The 20,502-nt window shown below is 44.6% G+C and overlaps 1 protein-coding gene across 1 annotated transcript in view; it reads right to left on the bottom strand.

Moving 5' to 3' along the window:
• Window positions 1-437: 437 nt before the first annotated feature.
• ZMAT2 (zinc finger matrin-type 2) overlaps window positions 438-20,502 on the bottom strand; it is a 62,031-nt gene continuing 41,966 nt past the window's right edge. Inside the window, exons 5-6 of the mRNA XM_040344827.1 lie at window positions 8,417-8,562; window positions 438-2,940 (exon numbers count right to left, since the gene is read on the bottom strand). Coding sequence (XP_040200761.1) covers window positions 2,797-2,940; window positions 8,417-8,562 — 290 coding nt within the window. The 3' untranslated portion in view covers window positions 438-2,796. The remainder of the gene's footprint in view (window positions 2,941-8,416; window positions 8,563-20,502) is intronic.

Genomic DNA, 20,502 nt, shown 5'->3' with positions numbered 1-20,502 from the left:
TTCAGGCGTTCGGCGTGGAGATGTGAACCATCTCCATAGAGGGCAATGCTAAAGCATCCCTCTGGCGTGTCGGGGCGGCAGCGGCGTTCACACTACAGGCGTATATACGCCTAGGTGTGAACGGGGCCTTACTGCTGAGCTTGCCTTTTCCAAATACTAGCTGCCCAACTGTCAATCTGGCCCTTTCAAGTTTCACTACTTTGAATTATGAATGCAGAACAATTATGTAGATAAATACCTCTGAATTTCCTGATCTGCATATTTGCAATAATAAAAAAAAAAAAAAAAAAGTCCAACTAAACTAGGCAAAATATATTCCATATGTGTCAATACAAAAAGGTGTTCAGTCTTCGGCTTCATGCACATGGATGTATGGATATACTCCTATCCACTGTACGCTAGGAATTTCTACCAGGAGTTGGCACAAAAAGAATGCGTAAAAAAAAAAAAAAATGCAAATTTTGGCAAGCAATTACGCACATTTACAGGCATATGGCATCTAGAACTGCATGAGCGTAAACTCATTTTACTGGGCAGAATATTCCTTTATTCTAGCCACTGGATTGAATTTACTTGCATACGAACGCTTTAGTTATAATTTATGCCAGTAAACTCCTCTCAGAACGCAGGTTTGGAGCATTTTTATGCCTCTGAGAATGCTGCTCTAAAATCATTGGCTAAAATGAAGCTGGGTTCAGAGGCAGAAAAAAATAAATAAAGAAAGAAACGTGCCTTTTAAAAACATTCATGAGGCCTTACAGTTTGTTTTCATTACAAAGCAGCCATAACCTAAAGACAAAAGCTTGTGCCCTGCCAGCAACCTCACAACAGGTAAGGTGAATCTCTGCAGAGATATGACTGCTTCCAAACAGCGGGCAGAAGTCCTCTAGAGCATGATGGGCCTTTAAAGTGGGCAACAGCCAGCTAACAAGCTTTTTAAGAAGATGATTAAGAGCAATGAAAGGTCCAGTATTTATCCCAGTAAATGTTTACTTTAAAGCAGGAGTAGGCAACCTGGGGGTCCTCCAGCTGTTGTGGAACTACCTTTCCCATGAGGCATTTCAAGGCTGGCAGTTACAACTCCTCCAAGAGGCATGATGGGACATGTAGTTTTGCAACAGCTGGAGGGCCCCAGGTTGCCTACCCCTACTTTAAAGCATGTGGGTATCCAAGAATTAGAATCCACCATTTCCCACAAAGCAAAAACACAGGTGTCAATCAATCACTCTGACAAGTGGACACCCCAATTACCCATGGGTGTCATGCCTTCTGATCCATCATACTGAACTATCATTTTGCCTCAAACTGATCACTGCAGTTTAGCAAACGTGAATTTTGCTGGGGATAGCTCAACATTTGAAGGATACATCAGTGTGCAATTTTAACCAGCAACCATGCAAAACTGAATCAGTTCTAATTGGAGTTACTAAAATGGTTTAGCTTTGCAGACTGTGAATGAGGAAAAAAGATGCATTTTTTTTTATCTGTTAATTTTATACAATCCAGACGTGAAACTGCAAATTGGCAGAATTGTGAAGCACACAGACAGTTTTAAAAAATCTGTGTTTCTGCATGGAGACCAAATCAATATGGGTGTCATGTGTTGGAAGAAAGGCTGAATTCCCTAGCTGTAGACCAGGGATATGCAATTAGCGGACCTCCAGCTGTTGTAAAACTACAAGTCCCATCATGCCTCTCCCTTTGGGTGTCATGCTTGTGGCTGTCAGAGTCTTGCTATGCCTCGTGGGATTTGTAGTTATGCAACAGCTGGAAGTCCGCTAATTGCATATCCCTGCTGTAGACCATTACTTTATCCAAGAACGTGTTACACTAGGCAGCTTCTGAGCCAGAGAACTACACACAGCTCTATCTCTACAAAATCTCAGCATGTAGAGTGAAGATCAGTTCTGCTGATGTAGGATCAGAGTACTCCGAGACAGAGCTAAACAAGGAACAGCAACATAATTTTGGAGAAAGTAACAATTGTAACGTGTTAATTTGTTGTAGGTAAATTTTATGGAAATAAAAAACTGGTTGTAAATTCTCATGCCCTTTTTAAAGGACAAGTTCATTTTAGAATGAAAACTCCCAGTCCAGTAACCCATTACAAGCTAAACCCCCTACACCACTTCCAGTGCCTACTTACCCATTTTTCGTTTAAAGCCCTTGCCACCAATACCCACAGTTATGCAGTAACTTATCATAGACTTGAATAGGGCCTTACTCCAGCTGCACAAGTACAGCACCATTCAAGTCTGGGGGTTCCTGCAAAAGATTTCTGCATTCAGATTGTTAAAGACAGCAAAAGGCTGCTGCCCTGAGTAAGTAGTAGGCACCTAAACCTAGTGCCTGTGGGTCTAGCTTAGAACAGGTTATGGGTTTGGAAAGGAGGCCAGGGAGTTTTCATTATAAACTGAACATGTCCCTTAGTGCTCCTTCTAAAATCAGCTTCAGTGGAAAGCCTACCGTTAAGCTTCTTTGTGAAAGAAAGCATGTAATCACGGTCAGCAATACAGCACTTTAGCTGTGGGATTATCAGCTCCCAAACCTATGAGGTAATTAGGCAGATACTAAGAAAATAAAGGTTTGTACATTATGGAATCACAGTTTTGGTCAGTGCTAGTGTGTATGAGATTGCTGAATTCTCCCATACTCCTAAGCTTTGAACTAATGCCACTGGAGGCATAACAAATAATTCCTTTTTAAAATGCTCCAGTTCAATATAAAAAGACATATCTATAAAAAGGGAAAAACACTATCTGCTTGGTAATATTAGACTGCTGCTTTCAAGTTTAATCAGTGGCTCTTTTTAGAGGAACCGAACCCTGAGAAACCCATAACAGCAGCCATTTCATCGTCTTCTTCAAAGCCAAGGTCTTCTTCTGCCTTCCGCTTCTTTTCCCTCTGCTTTTCTTTCTTGTAAGCCCGTGCTTTTTCCTCCTAAGGAAGAAACAGAATACAAACTTATTATACAGGCCAAAAGGAGCTTTCACAGTTTCCCAAGTTGATCCCCAATTTCTTTTAGTATGTTTGCATAAAGTAGTTACTAAAGAGTGTCTCCGCAGCATTGGATACACAATATGGCTATATAATACATTTAAAAAGGGGATGGAATTCCATCTACACATGTGTATTAAAACAAAGCAGAATCAAACTGAACTGGCTGACTAATCAAAGCGCTTCAAAAGGAAGCAAGCGTTTGCAATAAAGTAATATTTTTTTAAAGTAAAAAAGCCCTTAAAAAAAATAAAAAAAGGTTGTAAAGGTTCATGTTTTTTCCACCTTAATGCATCCTATGCATTAAGGGGAAAAAACATTGACGATTACCGCCCCCCCAGCCCCGCCATCTTACCCGAGCCCTGGAAAGTCCTGCGTCGAGAACGCGCTCTTCCTTTGCCCGGGGCTCTTCATTGGATAGATAGCAGCGCAGCCATTGGCTCGCGCTGCTGTCAATCAAATCCAGTGACGCAGGAGCCAGGGCCGAGTCCTGCAATCGACAGCTATGGACGCCGAATGCAGGACCCGAGAGTGCGCCCGTAAGTTAACCTTTTTGGGAGAGCGCTTCCCAGAGGGGGTTATCTGAAGCGGGACGAGCTGAGAGAGCTGCCAAGGGCACCTAGAAAATGCCATTTGGGGCCACTGCACCGTGGAGGCAAGTATGACATTTTTTTTTTCTTTTTTTAAAAATAAAAAAGGCATTTTTATTGTAGAAAATAAAATACAGTGTACAGCAGTCAAATCATGGAGAAACAGGAGAGAATGGCTAATGCGTTTCACATCAGTCGATGCTTAGTCATAGCTAGAGCAAGGAGGCTGTAATGTTCATACACACGTGTCTATAGATGGCCAAGGTTTCTGTGCCATGAGTGCAAGCTCTTTATTTGATTGGCAGCCAGGACGGGTTCCTGATCACATGTCTTTTTGCATGCAGAGTGTCCAGCTCTCTTCATACTACATTAGTTAGCAGCCTATCATGTACCGGTTCCAGCTGTATTTACACCTGTGTGGATCCTGGTTCTCCTCTTCACCTACACCTGCCTACTTGAGACTGAGCTGGTGATCACATCCTTTTACCAAACAGGATGCTGCCGTTTTATCATGCAAGTGGATGCTGCTATTTTCGATAAAGTGTATAGTTATGCTCACATCACACTGCTTTTGGTCTTTGGAGACTGCCTTTACTGAATGAAACAAAGAATCTGCATGTCTGAGTTTGAAGTTCGTTTATGACTTCTGATTTATCCATAGGTTCACTTTAAAATAAAGTGCAACAGTAAATCTACCACAGCACTTGAAACAAGCATTACCAAGAGCCTACACCTATGTATAAGGAAACCTACCTGCATTAACTGTTCAACTAACAATAAATTTGAAGGCTTGTCACGTAAATCTATTTTCACATTCTGTGACCTCGGTGAAAAGCACTTGGCCAATGGCCTTGTGCTTTTTACTGAAAAGAAACATTATGTACTTTTTAGCAGTTTTATATATGAATACAGCTTATCCTATACAGCACTGGCTTAACCCTGACATTATAAACAATGCTCATGATTTTACAAATAGAAAATGCGTAGTATTCAACAACAGATCAGTTTAATGTAAATAGCCTTAATATAGGGGTAGATAAGTACCGTATTTATTGGCGTATACACACTTTGTTACCCTGAAAACAGAGGGTAAACCGTGCCTGCGTGTTTAACATCGATATCTCTATTTATTTATTTTTTGAACAGCAGGCAGGGATCAGGTAGTAGGCCCTGGGTGCCACCCATTGGGAGGGTGACAGGCCGGCCGCCCCACCTCTCCTGGCTCTGGGATAGCGCTGCCAGCCCACTCCAAACTCCAGAAAACACCACTGTCAGTCCCCTCCCACACACCACTCCCCCCATGCCACCATCAATGCAAATCCAAGCCTCCAAATCCATCCACCAATGCCACTCGTTCCAGACACTTTCCTCCTCCAGCTCCGCCCCCTCCTCGAGTGTAGCTTTTGATTGGAGGAGGGCGGTCATGTGACAGTCATTGAAAGAGGAGAGCAGTCACATGATTGGGTCCACAGCACCAATGGAGGTATTCAGAAGCTCCGATCCACAACGAGTGACAAAGAAGGAGCGGCGCATGAGAAGCGGCTGACAGCGAAGCCCTCTATACTCCAGAGCATGCGGGTAATGCCATCTCAGGAGACTGGGGGTCTCCTTGGAGTGCAGAGGAGGGGGGGGGGCTTTATAATGAAAGGGGTCTGTGTACTACGCAGGGGGGTCTGGAAAGTTTTTTTCCCCCCTGAAACTTTGGTGAAAGCACTCTTAAAGTTAAGGTGCGTGTTATATGCTGATAAATACGGTATGTCAAAGGTTTATGCTGTGGCTAAGCTGGCTACATGTCAAAAGCAGATGACCACTGAATATGGCACGCATTTGCGTAATTAGGCAGGTGCGAAACAATGAACAAAACAATCATGAAGATTGAATACATACAACCCTAGACTTGGAGTAAAGACTAAGCTCCCTTGCTGCGAGTCAGAAGGTGATGTAAAGGCAGGCTACCACCCCCACACAGATAAAAGGGGCGATATCTGAAGTTTTCATGCAGCTGAAGGTGAAAGCAACAAGAGACAGTAAAACATGGCCAAAGACGGATCGAAATGTAGACATTTCAGCAAGTACCAGGCAAATTTTGATCCATGTACGATCAGTATCGCCTGCTGGATAAAAGGCACTGGCTCAGTAGCAGCAGCGCTGATCGGTGTGGAGTCTCCCTTCTGTCAGAATACAATAGCTCAGTGAGAAGGATCTCCCGCCCATCCACCTCAAATGTGTGGATGAGGGAATCCGTTTAGTTTTCTCATTCAGCTCACTGGCTAAAATGAGAAAAAAAAAAATGAACCATGTATGGCCAGCTTAAAGCATTTATCAATACATATTTGAATATACCCTGTAGTTATTTATGGAATTTCACACAGGGCTTCAAAAGCGCATACATTTTTGGATAATAAAGTCTATATAGTGGCCTAGCTCCAGAAAAATTAAGCAAACCTTGAAAAGCCATTCTGCTCTTGGCTGCTCTGCACCAATGCCCCTTGAAAATCAGTGGCAAGAAGAAATATTTGTAACACGTAATAACCTGCTGCCATGTGACAGTAGTGCAGAGGCCCGACAATTGGCCTCTTAAAGAGGAACCGGGGTGTGTATGTATATATATATATATATATATATATATATATATATATATATATATGTGTGTGTGTGTGTGTGTGTGTGTGTGTGTGTGTGTGTGTGTGTGTGTGTGTGTGTGTGTGTGTGTGTGTGTGTGTGTGTGTGTGTGTGTGTGTGTGTGTGTGTGTGTGTGTGTGTGTGTATATATATATATATTTTACACACACACACACACACACACACACACACACACACACACACACTCCGTACTTGCCAAATATGCTGCAGAAATCTCCACCCTACTTAAAGCGGGGGTTCACCCTTAGAGGGCACTTTTTCCCGTTAGCTTCATGCTCGTTTTCTCTAGGGGAATCGGCTATTTGTTTTAAAATATGTGCAGTACTTACCCGTTTACGAGATGCATCCTCTCCGTCGCTTCCGGGTATGGGCTGCGGGACTGGGCGTTCCTTCTTGATTGACAGTCTTCCGAGAGGCTTCCGACGGTCGCATCCATCGCGTCACGATTTTCCGAAAGAAGCCGAACGTCAGTGCGCAGGCGCAGTATAGAGCCGCACCGACGTTCGGCTTCTTTCGGCTACGAGTGACGCGATGGATGCGACCGTCGGAAGCCTCTCGGAAGACTGTCAATCAAGAAGGAACGCCTGCTCCCGAAGACCCATACCCGGAAGCGACGGAAGAAGATGCATCTCGAAAACGGGTAAGTACTGCTCATATTTTAATACAAATAGCCGATTCCCCTAGACCGAACAAGCAGGAAGCTAAGGGGAGAAAAATTTTTTTTTTATAAATGGGTGAACTCCCGCTTTAAGCCTCGCACACACGATCAGATTTTACAACGGGAATTGTGTGTTGACAGGCTGTTGGCTGAAAATCCGACTGTTTGGATGCTCCATCAGACAATTGTTGGCAGATTTTCCGCAGACAAATGTTGGATGGCTGGCTTTAAAAAATTTCTGTGGGCAATTGTCTGTTGTCTGAGCGAATGTACATAAGTCCGGACAAAAGTCCAAAGTACAAACACCCATGCTCAGAATCAACGCTCACCAAACACATTAGCAAAAGGTGCCCCTCTATGGAGCTTAAAAAAAAAAACAAAAAAAAAACATAGTTTTGCGTTTGTTGGCCGACAATTGTGTGCCGTTTGTATGCAAGACAAAATTCCTGGCCAACGCCCTTTGGACAAAAGTCCTACAATTTGTCAATGGAAAATCTGATCGTGTGTACGAGGCTTAAGGCTGGATTCACACCTATGCATTTTTTGTGCATTTTGCACTATAGAACGTGTTCCATAGGAAACAATGTTAAATGGACTGTAGTGCAAATCTGCAAAAAGCACCAAACTGCATAGGTGTGAATCCAGCCCAAGTCCGGCTGCATCCATTTTAACTGTGGGCAGCTAAAGCTGTTGACTGTTCACTTCCTGGATTTATACAAACGGCACACCTGCAGCTTTCATTGGCCCTCTTATGACTCATCCCCTATCTCTTCCTGGCAAACTCATGAGAGCTGTGCATGTCAAAAGCCTAGTTTTTTTTTTCAGACGAGAAACAGGAAGTGGGCTGTATAAAAGGTATTTACTGGTTGAAAAAAAAAAAAAGGAAGATTTACTATTCAAAGTTAAAATAACAGGCAGAAGATTTAATAGATGGTTGAAATGACTGAAGGTCCGCTTTAAGTCTCGAGTTTTACATTATGGGGAGGCAAATGGCCTGTCACAGGATTCCACATAACCGATTGACATTCAAAGTCTACAGATATCCATATTGCTACTTTTAGCATGTAGATTTAGGATGCAATTTGCCAGGCATGCTGCTTCAACCTCTTACTGTGGAAGTTTAAATCTGTGCAAGATTATGCCGCTTCCAAGTCATGGTGAGCTGCGTGTTTAAATGACTTTTACTTGTAGACAATGGAAACCGGGGCACCAACGTATTATTTACACCCCTGCATATACTGGTTCAGGGAAAAAAAAATAAAAGGCATGACATTTTATTTTACGTTTTGTTAGCTATAGCACAAAAATATGGGCAGCCATTTGTACCCTGAAGATATTGATAACACATAAAAAAGAACCAGATTTAAGAGTAATGGTAATGAAGCATCTCAATATGACCCATTTCAAGGCATACACAGACTTATGAATATTGTTGTGGCTCAATAAATGTCTGCTTCACTGTGTATAGGCAATAAGTGCTCTTTAAGTAGAGCCATAAAGCTTGATGGACCCTGTAAAATGTGTTCACCTCTTCCCGCAATTCCTTCATTCGCTCCTCAAAGTCGTAGTCCTTTTGTTTTTCCTCCATTTTTTTCTTGTTTTGTTCGAATCGCTTTTTAACTTGATCAAGTGTAGAACGCTCTACTCTCATGGACATCCCCAAGTTCCGTTGATCTGAAAGGCAAGAATCATTGCAAAATCAATAACAGTTTAGGTGTCTCTTGCTTTTTAAATCCTGGATGTGTCTGCCCAGCAACGCACTACAACATTCTACGGAGCTATTTAGCTGAAGGGCATTCTATCCGTCTGAAGTCCAGAGAATTAATGGCAGGGACAGATTTAATTTACGGAAGAACGTGCAGAATTAATGCTAGAGACGAGAAGAAAGGACAAATGTTGCATCAACACAAGACCCCTTCCCAGACTCGACACCGCAAGATGACTTGTAATGAATAGAGACATTAAGAAATATCACACGCGTATAACAGGGCGCACTCAAACAAACATTTGTTTGATCACCGTTTAGTGGTTGCCGGCAAAACAATTCATTATTTTTGTCATGATGACCCATTCCGATAAACCATGCTCCGAATAATTAAAACCTGTTCATTTTGTCACAATCACTGCAAGAAGAGAGGCCAGCTATACATAGCAATGCAATGGTCTGAGCTTTGATAGGGATAATTGCAGTCCTCTGCAAACGTTCGGACAACGTCATGTGTAAGAGGCAGTACTCTACTATAGCGGGGTGACCACTTGAATGCAATGGAGGCCCAAGCAGGTGCCTGCAAGTACATTGTATTACCTTCACAGCTGTCCAAGGATCTTTGAAACCCAGAGTTCAACTTCTTTAGAGAAAGTTTATGTTTGCCCCATACCCTCCAAGTGTATACAAACCCCCATTAAAGAACAAGGTTATCCAATCCATCACTTTAAAGAACCAAAAAGGGAGAAGTGAGAGGATTGACCATTGTTCTCATTCAACATTTGCATATTAAGTTGTCCAGTGGTGTTTGGGTTCTTAGAAGGATAAACAGAAAATGCATTGCATTCACTATAGAAAAAACATGCGCCTGCAAAAATAAAATAAAAAAATCTGAAGTGTTCACTGCACCCCATGTAAAATTTATATGATCAAAAAACAGAAAAAGCCACAGACACATCATGAGTCAACATAATTAAAGGCGTAACTGTTCAGGTGGTATGATGTGACCATATGTCTCCAATTAACTTTTAATTTGCTCATCTTTAGAGCAACATAGAATTCAAGACCAGGGCAAGCAACAAGCCAGATGTTTCACCACTTTCTCTGTGTAAGCTGTTGCTGTGCAAAGTATAAATAGCCCAACCTCTTCAACTAACCACCCTGTAAAACGTCATTTTACGTTCAATATTTTTGTCTAAATAATAAAAAGAACAGATACATGCATTAAGAGGCATAAATTATACCAATATATGACGCATCGTATCCCGATAGTTACAACAACCTCTGAAACGTAAAGGTGAATGAATATCTCAGCTACATTACTGTCAGACTGGAGGAAACCCGATGCCATCTAGTTAGCATCGATAAGAAACACAGTATACTAGCTCATTATGCAATACTCACCTCAGATCGAACCCCCCGCAGCCATCCTCGTTCACTGCTCGGGTGGCCGACATCTCTCCCAACTGTTAATTACGGGTATCGCGGCTCCGGCACTGACTGGCCAGAGCCGTGTTGACGCATGGGAGCCGCCAGTCACGGCACAGCCTCCATTAGGAACGGCACGATAGCCGTTGCTAAAGTGCGCCTGCGGCGTTGACTACAGCACATGTGCCGTAGAAATCGTCGCCCGTGATTTTTGTAAATATCTCCTAAACCATGGAGGTATTTCAAGCACCTACAGGTAAGCCTTAATCTAGGCTTACATATAGGTTAAAGTGGTTGTAAAGGGTTTACAATCACTATAACAGAACGCAAAAATTAGGGATCTTGCGAGAAAGACTTTCAGTTAGTGGCATGTACAATGGGTCTAAGCAGTGCTACATTGTCAGGCGTCTTAGGGGTGATAGAATCGTACGCAAACAAAAACTCACAGAAATATTAACGCTTCCATAATCTATCCAAAAAAAAAAAAAAAAAAATTAAAAAAAAAACACACACAAAAACGCTGGGCTACAGTTAGGCCCCTTTCAGACTGGGGCGGGAGCCGCGGTGGCGGTACAACGCCGCTAAAAATAGCCGGGATTTCCGCGAGAATCAGCTGCTAGCGGTATTCACCCCCGCTGGCGGCCGATAAAGGGTTAATACCGCTCGCAATGCGCCTCTATAGAGGCGCATTGCGGGCGGTATTGCCACAGTTTCCCATTGTTTTCAATGGGAAGGAGCGGTGAAGGAGCGGTATACATGCCGCTCCTCTCACCGCTCCAAAGATGCTGCTGACAGGAGATTTTTTTGTCTCTGGCCAGCGCATCGCCTCAGTGTGAAAGCCCTCTGGCTTTCACATTGAGTCTGCAGGGATAGCAGCACTATTTTTAGCGCTGTACTGCCTGAAAAACTCCTCAATGTGAAAGGGGCCTTAGGCTCTGTCTGGTACAGGGTAGTGTTTGACTTGATACCCATTCTCACACGACAGTGCTGGTCCTTGATTTGCTGTCCTATTGGGGATGGAGGAGAGTTTACACCTCTAATTTCCAAGTCATGACTTCCAGCTTGCACAAGACTTTTATCCGCCTACAGTGGCCTAAAACAAGAAGTAGGGTACCAAAAGGAAAGGGAATATATTCTGGTGGGGAAGGGAAAGATAAAAGTGCATCTAAACCCAAAACAAAAAAGGTAATATATTGCAACTTACTTAGAATGTGGTAGCTGCACTAGTTTTTTTTCTCAGGATTTTTTCGGACCCAATGATTCCGAAAACAGATATCATACCCCATCCTAGAGTAACAATGCACACTCACTGTACTCCCCCCCCCCCCCCACTTACTGGGAGAAGACAATGGCACCGCAGGAGGGATTCCCGCATTAACATGTTAATGGAGGAATCAAACAAATTTTTTTCCTGGAACTCTTGGTTGCATGAAATAAATGTGTGCACTAGATAAGTCAATATGTTGACTTCCGCAGGCCTGTTTTAACCCCCTAAAAGCAGCACAGTGCAGAAACCATATGCAATGCATACATTGCAATGGGGCCCCATTCACCTGGGAGGTAAAGCATGTATACAACCCTGGCTGCTGCCTCTGCATCTTAAAAGGGAGAGCATATGGGAGTAGTATAACTGCATGGTCCCGCAACATCACGCGTGAACAAGCCCTCGGTTCGCATCTCTGCAGCCGTGTGTTGCGTATAGGGCAGACTATTCATTTCAACGCAGGGAACCATTGGGAGTACCATTACGAGTTAATGGCAACTCTGCTTCTGCTAAATAACAGAAACACTGATTAAACAGACCAAAAAGGGAGAAAATAAGAATTCTGTTAGGGATTACGGACACTATAGTGCAGGGTTTGACAAATTTGCTTGGAATCTAGGAGCCAGCTAAAAAAGTTAGGAGCCAGAAAACGCACCCCGTCCCGACGAGCTTGCGCGCAGAAGTAAACGCATATGTGAGTAGCGCCCGCATATGTAAACGGTATTCAAACAACACGTGAGGTATCGCCGCGATTGGTAGAGCGAGAGCAATAATTCTAGCCCTAGACCTCCTCTAACTCAAAACATGCAACCTGTAGATTTTTTTTTAAACGTCACCTATGGAGATTTTAAAGGGTAAAAGTTTGTCGGCATTCCACGAGCAGACACAATTTTGAAGCGTGACATGTTGGGTATCAATTTACTCAGCGTAACATTATCTTTCACAATATTAAAAAAAATTTGGATAACTTTGTCTTATTTTTTTTAATTAAAAAAAAAAAAAGTGTAATTTTTTCCCAAAAAAGTGTGCTTGCAAGACCGCTGCGCAAATACGGCGTGACAGAAAGTATTGCAACGATCGCCATTTTATTCTCTAGGGCAGGGATATGCAATTAGCGGACCTCCAGCTGTTGCCAAACTACAAGTCCCATGAGGCATAGCGAGACTGACAGCATCAAGCATGACACCCAGAGGCATGATGGGACTTGTAGTTTGGCAACATCTGGAGGTCCGCTAATTGCTTATCCCTGCTCTAGGGTGTTAGGATAAATATATATATAATGTTTGGGGGCTCTAATTAAAGGCAAGAAGATGGGGGCGTGGCTTGCAGCTGATGGAGTAGGACGCACTGAGCTCTAGCTCCGCCGGGTATCCTGTAACTAATCCTGTTACACTCATCCTACAACCCCGCAAACTTCACTGCCTTACTCCCTTGGACCCGAACAGGTTTGATATCCTGCGGAGAACCGGAGACAGCACGCAGACATGTCCCGGAGGGGAAAAGATCTCCCGAACACGGCGGACAATGCGGCGCAAGATGGCGCCCGCTCCACGCGCTCGGCTAAGGAGGCGGCTATACGGCTATTCACCAAGCCGGGGACTAAGGATCCCCCTCCTCGGTCGGACCAATTACACGCAGACCGATCGGAGCGCGAGGAAATGGAGGCCTCTGGGCTGATCTCGTCCGAGGATGCCGCCATGTGGGACGCAGTGAGTACACAGGCCCCCCTCCCTGCTACCGCCGAGGAGCCAGGCCCCTCAGGGCCTACGGCAGAACCTACGCTGAGGGATGTATTGTCAGCAGTTACATCCTGCAAAGTGGCCATCACTGCTTTGACCACAGAAATTAAGGGGGTGAAACTGGAAGTTAATCTGCTTAGGCATGACATGCAAAAGCTCCGTGACCGCACCGCCGACTTAGAGGGGAGGATGAGCAATGTGGAGGATGATGTGGCGCCATTACTGAGGGAAATGCACCATTTACAGTCCCACTCTTCTGGTCATACTGCCCGTTTAGAGGACATGGAAAATAGATTGAGAAGGAACAACATAAGGGCGGTAGGGATCCCAGAAAAAGCAGAAGGCAAAAACCCAGTGGCCTTCATTGAAGGCTGGCTGACCGACACATTTGGAGACCAGACCTTTTCAAAAATGTTTGCTGTGGAAAGGGCTCACAGAGTCCCAGCTAGGCCTCCGAGGCCTGGTGCACCCCCCCGCCCATTTCTCTTTAAACTCCTGAACTTTAAAGACCGAGATGCTATTCTACAGTGCGCCAGAACCAAGGGCGACCTTATGAAAATAGATAATACTAGGATATCCTTTTATCCCGATTTCTCTGCGGAGGTGCAACGTCGGCGGGCCCAGTTCACGGAGGTTAAAAGGCGTCTCAGGAAGTATGAAGTGGTATATGCTATGCTCTACCCTGCTAAATTGCGCATTGTTGCCAACAACGAAACCCACTTTTTTGAAAACCCCGCCGCGGCATCCGCTTGGCTAGATAGAATGGAACATTCACTAAGAGGGGCGCCCCCTCCTGTCCGCTGAGTTTCGCCTGCCTCACCACTGTTGTCAAGAGCTTTCCCTGTTTATGGTCAAGATGCAAGAGGGGGTTCACATCTATAGCCTGTTTTGTTTTACAGTTCCTGATCAGGCGGATGGACGGAACTCTGGAAGAAACTGTTTGGTTGCGTCCAGATGTGAGAGACAAGGATGCAAGTCCCTTCGATCGTTGCTTTGTACCGAGACGTTGGGGCCCCCCCAGTTCCCCACTTGTCCTGCGAGGATCAGTTTTTGCAGCAAAGCTGTGTTTTGTTTTTGCTGCCCCCTTTCCTTGTTTTTCCTATTTTTTATATTTTTTTTTCTGTTTTTTTTGTCCCCTTTTGATTTTGTGTTTTTTTCAGCTGCCAGTACCTACCCGAGGACTCGGGAAAAGGTGTGCCTGTGACATGTCATACTCATGGACTTCTACACACGAGAACTGTGGGTGGTATGTTATTGCTTACCTGTGTTGGGTTGTATATTTGCTGCTGGAATAGTTATGGGAATTTATGGCACAAAGGGAAGGTGCCTTTGTGCCTTGGGCCATATGCTACGCTGTTACATTACATGTTTTTAAAGTGCCTTGTGCATTATATAGATGTTCATTTCAACCATGGCGTCTGTGTTGAACTTTGTCTCTTGGAATGTGCGGGGGCTGAGTGACGGGGTGAAGAGGGTGGCCCTGTTTGCAGCTCTGAGGAAACATGCGGCGGCGGTTGTTTGTCTGCAGGAAACTCACCTGCAGCCGGACACTCTAGCTGCACTTAAAAGAGGCTCGTACCACACTCAGTTTCACTCCACCCACTCTACATTTTCCAGAGGTGTTAGCATTCTGATAGCCAATGCTACTCCCTTTGAGTTGATACAGTCGGTTATCGATGACCAAGGGCGATATGTGTTTCTGCTATGTAAAGTAATGGGAATTTGCTGTATCATTGCTAATGTCTATATACCCCCCCCCCCATACACTCCCGAGTGCTTGGTTAAGCTTTCCCAGTTTATAGCTCTGCATTCTAATGTTCCTATATGGGTACTGGGGGACTACAACAATGTGCTCGACAGGTGTCTGGATAGATTTTCTCACAGGTCGGGGAGGGGGGCTAGTACGGGGGGTATGACTCCTTTCGCTAAACTGATTGAAGAGCTGGGCCTACGGGACATTTGGAGGGAGAGGAATCCTGGGGTACGAGTGTATTCATGCTACTCAGCCACCTATCACTGCCTGTCTCGTATAGATCTTTGCTTGGGGAATGTAGGGGCACAAGATAGGACGGTCTCAATTTCGTATGCCCCTAGGAATATATCAGATCATTCCCCCCTGGTACTGGGTGCAAGGTTTGCTCAACAAACACAATCTAGGATGTGGAAGGTGAACCCATTTTGGTATGAATTATTCCCCTCCCCTGACCCGATTTCTGGGGAAATCTCTGATTTTCTTTCAGTCAACAACGGTACTGCCAACCCAGCGATAGTGTGGGATGCCCTGAAGGCTCACCTGAGGGGGCTCATCATTAAACAGATCTCCAATATTAAGACTAAAACCAAAGAATGGGAAAATACAGTTATGAATATGGCTGGAGAAGCAGAGATTCAATATATTAGGGATCCCTCAGATATTGCGGAAAGGAAATGGTTGGAGGCCCAGACAATGTATCAACAAGTCACATTAAATGCAGCAGAAAACAAACGCTTTTTTATACAACAAACTTATTTTAATGAAGGGGAGAATACAGGGCACTTATTAGCAGTGATAGCGAGAGCACAGCAGGGTAAAACACATATTGCCGCCATTCAAACGCCGCTTGGGGACACTGTCAGTGACCAGGCCCATGTTGCCTCGGTATTTACAGACTTTTTCAAGGAGGTATATACATCCAAGGTGGATCCCACCGAGGAGGCGATTTCTAACTTTCTGGACCAATGCACCTTACCTAAGGCCACGGCCCAGGAAGTGTTGATGCTGAATGCCCCACTTAAATTGGAGGAATTGTCGCTGGCTGTGTCGCAAATGGCAAATAGTAAAGCACCAGGTGTGGATGGGCTACCCATAGAAACCTACAAAAGGTATAGTGGAACACTTTTACCGGGGCTATTAGAGGTACTTAACGAATCTTTTGAGGCGGGTAGATTGCCACCCTCTATGGGTGAGGCTGTGGTGGTGGTACTTCCTAAGCCAGGCAAGGACCCTTTGCAACCCGACTCGTACAGGCCTATATCATTATTGAATTCCGATGTAAAAATTTTAGCACGGGCTTTAGCTACAAGGCTTTCCAAGGTGATAGCTAGGCTGGTCCACGTGGACCAGTCTGGATTTATCCCAGCACGCTCCACGGCCCTGAACATCAGGAGACCTTTCCTGAATCTGCAGCTGCCGGTGGAGAATTCGGGACATAGGGCGATCCTTTCGCTCGACGCTGCCAAAGCTTTTGACAGCGTCGAATGGAGATATCTTTGGTCGGTGTTGAATAGAATTGGCTTGGGAGAGAACTTTGTCAAGTGGATACAACTTCTGTACGCAGCCCCGTCAGCGAGAATTAGGATAAACGATGAGATGTCGGAGGCCTTTCCTTTGTTTCGGGGCACTAGGCAGGGGTGTCCTCTATCGCCCCTGCTCTTTGCCCTAGCATTGGAACCGTTGGCTGCTAGAATACGCACTTCCCCCGATATTGTGGGGTTTCGACGCAGGCATGGAGAGACTAGACTGTCCTTGTATGCGGATGATGCACTGCTGTATTTGGGGGATACGGAGGGATCTCTGCTCGCTGCGATGCAACTCATAGAGACTTTTGGGGAACTCTCTGGATTTGCCATTAACTGGCATAAGTCGGTACTCCTCCCACTCGACGACCCACCATCGGAATTGCCAGGGATAGCGTCCAGGATACAAATTGTAGAATCCTTTAAGTACCTAGGAATTGTAGTGACCAAAGACCCAACAGATTATGTGTCCCTAAATCTTAAGCCTCTACTGCACAAATTTAAAACTAAATGTTCTGCCTGGTGTAAGCTGCCTCTGACGGTAACGGGACGGGTAAACCTGATTAAGATGGTTTGGGCCCCTCAGCTGTTGTATATCTTACATAATGCCCCGATGTGGATCCCAAAATGTTGGTTTCAACGAATAGACTCCCAGTTCCGATCCCTTGTCTGGAACAACAGAGTGGCCAGAATAAAACTCCTCACCCTTCAATACCCTAAAGATCAGGGGGGAATGGCTGTCCCCCACGCCCAGACGTACTTTTATGCGGCTCAACTGCAGCACTTTGTAGGGTGGAACCAGTCAACAGTGACGGATCCCTCTAGAACATTGCTCATTGACCCCACCACTTCGTACTCTGCAATGTCACACATGGAGATGGGCTTCCCTGGGGTCCCGGACGGTGGCCCCACGGTCTGCCTCTTAAAAAAATTGTGGAATGCTGTCAGGAAAAGGATGGGGATCACTGGTTTCCTGCCTAGCACGCCCATTTGGAGGAACAGGTTCTATACCGAATTAGTCAAGATTCAGGACTGCTCCAGATGGGAGGCTGCGGGTATTCAATACTTACGCCAGATCTTCGATGGAACGGCCCTGAAATCTTTTGAAAGGCTGAGGGAGGAATTCCCCTTATTGGAAGGGTCGCACTATCACTATCTCAGGCTAGCTCATGCAATTCGATCTCGGGAGGAATCCCGCTTCTTGGGCTCGGTCTTTGACGACACTGAGAAGAAGGGGTTTATCTCTAGGGCGTACCTGCAACTACTGGCACCCTTACAGGCACCCGATGTTCTTCCTTGTAGAGGGAAATGGGAGAACGACATAGGACCAATAGATGGGGAGCAATGGGAACAGATATTGAGTACAGGGCCTTTGGTTTCGGTCTCAGCTGCCCAAAGACTGTCGCATTTGTTCATTCTCCATAGAGTATATCGAACTCCAGTACAATTGCACCAATGGGGTAGACGTGAATCACCCATTTGTCCTAAATGTCAGGCACACCCTGGTGACCTCATTCACATGCTGTGGAGGTGCCCCAAACTAGTGAGGTACTGGAATGCTGTGGTCAAAATCATTAATTCTACCTATCAGGTCCAGTTGCCGGCAAGCCCACTGGTATGCTTGCTGGGGGGTATTGATGAGGACCTATACTTGCCTCCTGTGTACACTGCCTTGCTTAGGCTTCTGTATTTGGCACGAAAGCTTGTAGCGAGATACTGGCTGTCTGCCCGGGTTCCATCGAGCCGGCAGTGGATACAGGAGGTCAATAGAATTCTTATTAGAGAAAAGAACACGTACTTGCATAGGAAGGCACCGCACAAATTTGACACCATATGGCAGGGGTGGCTGAGTTCTTCGGAAGTGGCCCCCCCACAACTGGTCCTTGATAGATTACTGCTTGGTTGAGGACCTGGAGGATTGCAAAAGTGGGATGGGTTCATCTCTTTAAAAAATGTGAGTTAAGGAGCTAATGAGATGTATGGGGTAACAAACAGGGTGCCTTTGGCAGCAGGCTGGGCTGATTCCCCCCCCTCCCCCTTTTTTTTTTGTGTTTTTGCTTTTTCTTTGTTCCCTATAATTTGATCTTTACTTTTATTATTGTTTATCTGCCTTATATTTTTCTCAGGCTTGTAGTGCCTACAGAAGGAATGCCAGGTTTATGGAAATATTGTTTTAGCACCGTCACCAGGAATGTGTATCATCCATAGGCTATGGGTTTGACTAGTTATGTATTGTGAAGGTGCTTATCTTCTTTGTGTTGCTTATCCGTGTTGTACATTCCTGGTATTCTGTACTGCTACTGTACCTTTTTATTTTTCAAAATAAAAACTTTTCTGATTAAAAAAAAAGGCAAGAAGATGGCAGTGAAAATAAACAGAAATTCTAATGTCATTTTTCACTAACTTGTAATGCCAACGGCCACCACCAGATGGCGCTAGCTCACAGAAGGAAGAGTTGGAGACTTCACAAGGCCGCGGCCTCAATTACCGGCCGTCACGGGCCCACCGCGATCGCGCAGCGGGGGAGGTGGGGGCCTAGTCTGCCGCGATCCTGAGGAAAAGGCGCTCTGCGGACTAGGCCGAAGCCGCAGCAGAATGTTTTAGGTGAGGCCGCGGCTTCGGCCTAGTCCTCGGAGCGCCGGTCCTATGGAACAAAATTTTTTTATTTTTTTGGCCACCTTCCAAGCCAAGACCCCACTCGCCAGGACGCTATTTCTAGTCGTGGCGACCGGGATTTGTCGAGCCCTGCTATAGTGAACATAGCGATTTGCCCTGCATGGGTAAAGCACAGGTTCATCTTAAGAGCTCGGCTTTCTTACTGCTAGAAAAAAAAATGTAAGTGCCTGGCTAATGTAAACTTGGGCAATGAAAGGTTGGGCTACTACCTATAGCTAGCAATCAGATGCCAGGTTTATATTTGCTAAATCATCTTACAATGCATGTAAACTAAAACTGGATTACTTGTGTATAGCCCATTTTTGGTTCCAGTTTTAATAAAAATGGCTTCAGTGCCAGCTCTCTGAAAAGGCTACTGAAGTCCAAAATTCCTCATTCGCCTTCTGTTCCTCAGATATAATACAGCTTATGCCTAGAACCTACCTGTTGGCAGATTATTATTTTTTTAAAAGCATTGTACGTGAACAAAAGTACAAAGCCAACTAAAATCTTGAACATTAATATAAGTGCAACCAAGGACATCTGAAAAACTTCAAATCCTGTATAGATATCTAATTTGGTTCATTACGTTCTTCACAGAACTTTCAGACCCGAGGGGGAAAAGCCTAAGTATTTTTTATTAAACATAACACATCAGTTTCATTTAAAGTTAATCCTTCAAACCCTGATCCTTTTCCCCATTAAACATTAACTAAACCAAAAAAAAAAAGTTTAGTTAACATCTTATTTAGAAAAATCACATTTGTTTAGGAACTTTTTATTTATTTTTTTAAATACAGGGACTGGACTCGACACCTCTGAGAAAGACAACATAGGGGGCAAAAAAACAGGGAAAAAAAAAAAAAAAAAAGGAGGGGAGGGAAGAAGGAGGTTTCCAATTTAGGTCTTTCCTTTAAAACCCCTGCTGTGATAAGGCCAACCGGGCACCTCAATACTGGTGTGCGACCGGGAGCAATGTGTGTCCCAGAGGGCTGGTTGGCTGGGATGAGGGGCCAGAATTTAGGTAAATCGACGGGCGATCATGCCAGGAAGTGGGAGCGAGTACTTGTCAGAACCAGGTACCCACTTGCTCTTTTGGGTGAAGCTCCGCTTTAAGCATTTTCATGCTTAAACCTTTTTTATTCCTGTTGCATTACTGTATTTTTACTTTGTTATACTTTTATGGTTTCCTTTTTTATCAAAGAAATTTCAAAATTGTTTACACTGTCTTTAATGCACCAAGACTGAACTTCAACTGCTGCTACATGGTACATCACAACATACCCATCTATGGTGGCAGTGTATATTACAGATGTTTTAAAGCCATAATTGTTACAGCCGATTGCTAGTTTAATCATGAAATCGACCATTCACACTATCTGGTGGAAAAGAGTTCATTTGTTAGTCAACTAAACCCAACGTCAATTGCTCTCAGCCTGCTGGCACTAGATTGCGAGCAGGAAAATATTTGTGCAGGGTGATGCTGAGAATACCATAGTCTCATATGAGTGACAGTGTGGTGCAAGTTTGTCCAGGCATTTGTCAAA

This window comes from Rana temporaria, chromosome 3 (assembly GCF_905171775.1).
Source record: "Rana temporaria chromosome 3, aRanTem1.1, whole genome shotgun sequence".
NCBI lineage: Eukaryota > Metazoa > Chordata > Amphibia > Anura > Ranidae > Rana > Rana temporaria.
The sequence above is the reverse complement of the archived record's forward strand: the minus strand, read 5'-3'. Positions and strand labels throughout refer to the sequence as shown.